Source organism: Nerophis lumbriciformis, linkage group LG07 (genome assembly GCF_033978685.3).
Source record: "Nerophis lumbriciformis linkage group LG07, RoL_Nlum_v2.1, whole genome shotgun sequence".
NCBI classification, from domain to species: domain Eukaryota; kingdom Metazoa; phylum Chordata; class Actinopteri; order Syngnathiformes; family Syngnathidae; genus Nerophis; species Nerophis lumbriciformis.
Genome location: NC_084554.2, coordinates 48,331,485 through 48,338,417, shown reverse-complemented (window position 1 = coordinate 48,338,417; position 6,933 = coordinate 48,331,485). Strand labels below are relative to the sequence as shown.

The window sequence follows — 6,933 nt, the reverse complement described above, 5'->3', positions numbered from 1 at the left end:
AGAAAAACGGATCTACAAGAGAACAAAATCACATCACATCCAGTATTTGTTCTGCTTGCTGCAGAATGAAGCTTCTCTTCTCACAAGAAGAAAGCAGTGTTGTCAAATATTCACCAAAGTGCCGTATTGTAAATAAATAATAATTGTTGCAAAGGATCATCTGTGTGAAGGAAAGAATGTGAGGTATGTGGGCTGGCATTGGCCAAAGTTACCTTGTGTAAAGGTCTGACAGCACCTGTTTGGGGTGTGATACAAACACCTATCATAAATATTTCACTCATTCAGAGAGAACTGACTGGCAGGCAGGCCGACCAGGTTGGTTAGCTTAGCCTGCTCATTGTTTTGAATGAGTGAAAATGAGGATTACTGTGGCTTGTTTGGCGCTTGTGACTTTTCTGTGGCCTGTCGTCAGCAGAGGTAAGGACGACCTCCTACTTTGGTTCCAACAACATCCAATACATGTTTTGTCTCTAATGCTGTAGCAGCAGAAAATGATGGAAAGAAACGTTGAATATAATTTGTTGTCTCAGAGCAGCAGAAGTGTGAGGAGGCTAAGAACCCTTTGAACAAGTCAAAATTTGCAATAAAGCCTAAAATTAAACAGATTGTAAAGCTCATGATGACGTATGTTGTTTGTTACATTTAACTTGTCAGGTCACATTTTTTTTCCTTCTAAAATGTATTTCCTTGTTTCACTTTATGCTGCCGTGATTTTTGTTTATTAATGCTCAAAAATACATCCAATATAAGCCATGATTAGCTTCAAACTTTGTTTAACGAGTCAATAAAACAAATCCAGTCTCAGCTGTACAGGATTACTCATAAAGATTACAAATGCACTGTTTTTTAAACAATAAAACACTGAATATAGTTTTGAATGGCAGGGTCCCTGCTATAACATGTTGATAAAAATATAACATTTACATAATAAAAATCAACTACAGGCTTCCCAAATGCTGTAATGAATTAAGCATGATGAGTTGAGCATATGTCAGCATGTGGCCCCACTTTTAACTCTTTTTTTCCAATCGCTTATTGCTAACGCTTATTTACAGTAAGTCTTATTTTGTCTTAGTAAGTCAATATTTACTAAGTCAAATTAATGACTAAGTCAAAATAATGACATACTTAGTATCTCAACTAACTAGGACTGTTTTGTTTTTACTTTACGGGAAAAATATCGAGATATATATTCAGCATACGGAGCGGAAAACACAACCAAAAATTGTAGGCTTCTTCACGCGACGAAGCCGGCCTACTTCACCAGTCTGTAGTCTATTGCCCCCCCCAGGCAGAGATGAGATGGAGACGTGATGGTGGCGACAGGCCAAATTACAATGTTCCTTACACCCACCCAGCCCCTTCCCCGTCCGTCCGCCTGGAGAGACACCACCTTAACTAACAAATATTCTGGGGGAAACACTGCAGTGCGACCTTCTGTGTTGGTTATAGTTTATTTATACCAAAGTTGTTTGGATTGGGTATATACATTGATGATGTGCTTGTTGAACATACAAACAAAACTCCTGGTCGGTGACCATAAGAAAACAAAATGGTGGCAAAATTTCAACAATCAAACCCGCAAGTAATAACAGCTAGATTCAAGACACACTTTTTATTTTAAAAAATGTTTATCAGTTTGAACATCAAATATGTTGTCTTTGTAGCATACTCAACTGAATATGGGTTGAAAATTATTTGTAAATCATTGTATTCCGGAGGGTGTGTTCTAACTATCGTGGGATCACACTCCTCAGCCTTCCCGGTAAGGTCTATTCAGGTGTACTGGAGAGGAGGCTACGCCGGATAGTCGAACCTCGGATTCAGGAGGAACAGTGTGGTTTTCGTCCTGGTCGTGGAACTGTGGACCAGCTCTATACTCTCGGCAGGGTCTTTGAGGGTGCATGGGAGTTTGCCCAACCAGTCTACATGTGCTTTGTGGACTTGGAGAAGGCATTCGACCGTGTCCCTCGGGAAGTCCTGTGGGGAGTGCTCAGAGAGTATGGGGTATCGGACTGTCTGATTTTGGCGGTCCGCTCCCTGTATGATCAGTGTCAGAGCTTGGTCCGCATTGCCGGCAGTAAGTGGGACACGTTTCCAGTGAGGGTTGGACTCCGCCAAGGCTGCCCTTTGTCACCGATTCTGTTCATAACTTTTATGGACAGAATTTCTAGGAGCAGTCAAGGCGTTGAGGGGATCCGGTTTGGTGGCTGCAGGATTAGGTCTCTGCTTTTTGCAGATGATGTGGTCCTGATGGCTTCATCTGGCCAGGATCTTCAGCTCTCGCTGAATCGGTTCGCAGCCGAGTGTGAAGCGACTGGGATGAGAATCAGCACCTCCAAGTCCGAGTCCATGGTTCTCTCCCGGAAAAGGGTGGAATGCCATCTTCGGGTTGGGGAGGAGACCCTGCCCCAAGTGGAGGAGTTCAAGTACTGTTGTACTCTTGTTCACGAGTAAGGGAAGAGTGGATCGTGAGATCGACAGGCGGATCAGTGCGGCATCTTCAGTAATGCGGACGCTGTATCGTTCCGTTGTGGTGAAGAAGGAGCTGAGCCGGAAGGCAAAGCTCTCAATTTACCGGTCGATCTACATTCCCATCCTCACCTATGGTCATGAGCTTTGGGTTATGACCGAAAGGACAAGATCACGGGTACAAGCGGCCGAAATGAGTTTCCTCCGCCGGGTGGCAGGGCTCTCCCTTAGAGATAGGGTGAGAAGCTCTGTCATCCGGGGGGAGCTCAAAGTAAAGCCGCTGCTCCTCCACATCGAGAGGAGCCAGATGAGGTGGTTCGGGCATCTGGTCAGGATGCCACCCGATCGCCTCCCTCGGGAGGTGTTTAGGGCACGTCCGACCGGTAGGAGGCCACGGGGAAGACCCAGGACACGTTGGGAAGACTATGTCTCCCGGCTGGCCTGGGAACGCCTCGGGATCCCCCGGGAGGAGCTGGACGAAGTGGCTGGGGAGAGGGAAGTCTGGGCTTCCCTGCTTAGGCTGCTGCCCCCGCGACCCGACCTCGGATAAGCGGAAGAAGATGGATGGATGGATGGATGTATTCCGTTTATATTTACATCTAACACAATTTCCCAACTTCTATGGAAACGGGGTTTGTATAAGAAACAAAAAAAAATGAAAGTGTGAACTGTATATGGCTTGTATATATGCATTTTCATGAAAGGAATAAAAAGAAATTATGAATGATGATGATCAAACATGCAATCCACTTTTGGCCCCCGACCAAATTTTTTAGCCCTATGTGGTTCCAAGGTCAAAAAGTTTGGACACCCCTGTTCTAAATGTACATTTGACAAGACTTAACTTTACTGGAGACTCTTGTTGGCCACATTTGTACTTTGCGAGGAGTTATTTATTGAATGCTATAGTGTTTCTTACCTTCTTTAAGTGTTGCCATTGACATCTTTTTTTGGTCACGCTCCATACGACAGGGTTCGCCTTTTGTGTTGTTTTATATCAGGTTTGGGTCAGTGCTCTTATTTTTTTGTCCTAGTGTACTTGATTGGTATTTATTTTTGCAATAAGCCTGACCAAACCCTTTTTTCAGCAATAACAGTCAGTGACAACAGGGGCTACATTTGTGTGACATTTTTATAGTGTGTCACTCAATTACATTAAACAGACCATAAACTTTCTGGACTGTTAAGGTAAAACTTACAAAATCAACAGGGGAAGGAACACTTATTTCCCACCACTAAAGAAGATCTCTAATTGCTTGTGGTGTTTTTCCAGGTGACAAAGATGTTTGGTGTCGTCTCAATGAGAGCTGCCTTTTACAGGCAAACTTTACTGTTGGACAAGATGTGGTCATACACTGGCAGAAGAAGTTGAAGGAGGACATTTATGTCCATTCATACTACTACAGTGAGGACCAGCTGGAAGACCAGGACAAACAGTTTAAGAACAGGACTTCACTGTTCAAGGAGCACATTAAAGATGGGAATTCTTCTCTCTTGTTGAAGAAAGTGGTTGTAGCTGATGAGGGAAGGTACAAGTGCTACGTAGGAACCAACAGTGGAACAATGGAGTCATTCATCAAGCTCCATGTAGAAGGTGAGTGGACTTTCAGGTGACGACGTGAGTTACACCAGACACCAGAAAACATTGTTTGTCTTCCAGCTGCGGTCACCACAATCAACATCCAGCAAGATGGCAACAATCTGACGTGCAGCTCAAGCGGAATCTACCCCAAGCCTCAACTCACCTGGTCCACCGAGCCTTTGCTTCCTCACGCCCTCCAGAACGCCACGAAAGTGGACAACGGCACAGGGGAGACACTTTACAGCATCAGTGGCTGGCTGGTCGTGGCGGGGGACAACACTTCTCAGGTGGACTACATCTGCGACGTTAGAAGCCACAGCAGCAGGAGAATCACCTGGAAGAACGGATGTAAGAACTGGAGACAGCAGCTCACAAAAAGACAGATCTTACATCTCAGCAAGCATTTCATGACATCTTATTAAAAAGAAATACCATAAAAATGGGCATCAATTAGAGTAGTCAGTGTATGGCTTATATAGCAGTACTGTAGAGATAATAATCAACACAGCCATTATTGTGTAAAAGGCCGGTAACACAAGTGAGTAGTAAGATCTTATCTACACTCAAACATGGAGGTTGTAACATCTTGGCTTGGGGCTGCACGAGTGATGCAGACACTGGGAGATGTGGTTTACTGAGAATAGATTTATCATCAATTAAAAACAAATCAACACACTTTGTTTTCCAATGTAGGGGTGTCTCGATCCAATACTGATATCGGTCAATAGTGAACCGTACTCATCCCTAATTACAGCCCATGTTGGGATTCATATCTCTCCTCAATGAACTGCAGCTCTCCTGTGCAGCCTCAGACCGTGAGGCAAGACACAATTATCTTGCCAAAAGACTAAAATAACCAGAATAATAAGTTAGTTTGTGGATACTGACAATCTAAGGCCGGGGTTTAAGAAAAAAGTGTTTGACATGCAGAGTCTTGACGGATGTAACATGAGAATACATGATATCCATCCATTTTCTACCGCTTGTCCCTTTTGGGGTCACGGGGGTGCTGGAGCCTCACAAAACTCAAGAAGAAGTGCAGCATCAGCAGCACTCATGCACGCTGCTACCACCATCGTGCTTGACTGTAAGACAAGACAGACTTATCTTGCTACTTATTTGTGTTGCCAGATATTTACACAATAGCTTTACTGCTACACAAGTTGTATACGGACTACTCTAAGGTATAGCCATTTGTATAGTATTGTCTGTTGAGAAGAAATACTATATAAGATGAGAGGTGTACTCACTTATGGGAGATAGTGTATGTACACAGGTAGCAGCAAAAAGTATTTGCAAGGTCTGTTTACCTTCTTTGGTTCCATTTCAGCGACTGTCAGCGTTTCTGGATCAGAGACCGTCATCAACTGTCCCTTCTTGACTGGTGAAAGGAGCGTCGTCTGGACGTTCAACAATCGTACCATCGTGAAGATGAGCAGCGGCGCTAAGAACATCAATGAGGAGTGGGAAGAGCAGGTGAAGGAGGAGTCCACTTCAGGCAGCCTCAGTCTGCACAGTCTGTCCAACAACCATGAGGGAACGTACACGTGCCAAGTGGACAACGCCACGGAAACACGCGTGACCAACTTCTTCTTGAGTGTGGCGGGCGGTAAGGTCATACTGGAAGATAAATGCTAATACCATCATAGGATATCATAGCTGTCCACAGATGCTCCCTAGTGGCTGAAGATGGCATCTGCTAATTGTGTTGCAGGCTGTTCAGGTGTTGTGCATATTGTGGTCAGGGTGCTGGCAATGCTCGTCGTGCTGGCAGGAATCTTCTGACCTTATGTGGCACTTACATGTCAGCTGCTTCACACCTCGGAAACATATCATAGTCATGTGTTCCTGTTTGTTTGTTGCATGCAGTGAGTCGAAGCACGTTGTCATTGTGGTGGATCCTGGTCGTGGTCTTGCTGGTTCTGGTGGCTGTGTTTGCTTACTGGAAATGGACAAGTAGAGACAACAGACAAAGAGATTTGCGGGTGCGTGCTTCAAAATGTCTCACTGTGTTTTGTTTTGCTGTCAGGAAGGGTATCCAGGAGGCCCAGGAGAAACCCCGAGGAGGAGATAGTCCAAGGTCATCAAACTGCAGTAACACACATGTCCACTAGATGAAGCCAGAGCAAACCAACAAGAATTTGTCACTGAGCTGCTCTTCTTTGTGATTTTTAGATGGTGGTGAGAGACAAATGCGTGAGAATAGAAGATGTCTTGCTGGCGGCAACAACGGCCAGGCGGACCTCTCCTGATCCCACCTTTTCATCCACACATTATGTACATAAAGTCACTCATCAGAATCAGTTTTATTGGCCAAGTATGTTTAACACACAAGGAATTTGACTTGGTGCTGTGTTGTCTTTGTTCAATGCAAGAAACAAAGCAAAATGTGACAACTACAAGAGACATCAGTGATGCTGGATGTGTTCTGCTTGCTGCAGAATGAAGCTTCTCTTCTCACAAGAAGAAAACAATGTTGTCAAATATTCACCAACGTGCCATAAATTTTCTACCGCTTGTGACCTTCGGAGTCGCGGGGGGTGCTGGAGCCTATCCCAGCTGCATTCGGGCTGAAGGCGGTGTACACCCTGGACAAGTCGCCACCTCATTGCAGGGCCAACACAGATAGACAGACAACAACCACACACTAGGACCAATTCGGTGTTGCCAATCAACCTATCCCCAGGTGCATGTCTTTGGAGGTGGGAGGAAGCCGGAGTACCCGTAGCGAATCCACACAGTCACGGGGAGAACATGCAAACTCAACACAGAAAAATCCTGAGCCCAGGATCAAACTCAGGACCTTCGCATTGTGAGGCACACGCACTAACCCCTGGTCCATTGTGCTGCCCTCCAAAGTGCTGTATTGTAAATAAATA

General features: G+C 45.0%; 1 protein-coding gene across 2 annotated transcripts; it reads left to right on the top strand.

Moving 5' to 3' along the window:
• Positions 1-276: 276 nt before the first annotated feature.
• On the top strand, positions 277-6,577 carry LOC140678958 (uncharacterized). Of its 2 annotated transcripts, XM_072913542.1 has the most exons (8): positions 277-417; positions 3,746-4,066; positions 4,133-4,402; positions 5,385-5,663; positions 5,924-6,010; positions 6,084-6,134; positions 6,230-6,331; positions 6,430-6,577. In XM_072913542.1, the coding sequence occupies exons 1-7, from the start codon at positions 357-359 to the stop codon at positions 6,304-6,306; spliced, it is 1,146 nt and encodes a 381-aa protein (XP_072769643.1). In that variant the 5' UTR covers positions 277-356; the 3' UTR covers positions 6,307-6,331; positions 6,430-6,577. The 2 variants fall into 2 exon arrangements, with proteins under 2 accessions (XP_072769643.1, XP_072769642.1); XM_072913541.1 differs by lacking the exon at positions 6,430-6,577 and having other exon boundaries at positions 6,230-6,369.
• Positions 6,578-6,933: the final 356 nt, after the last annotated feature.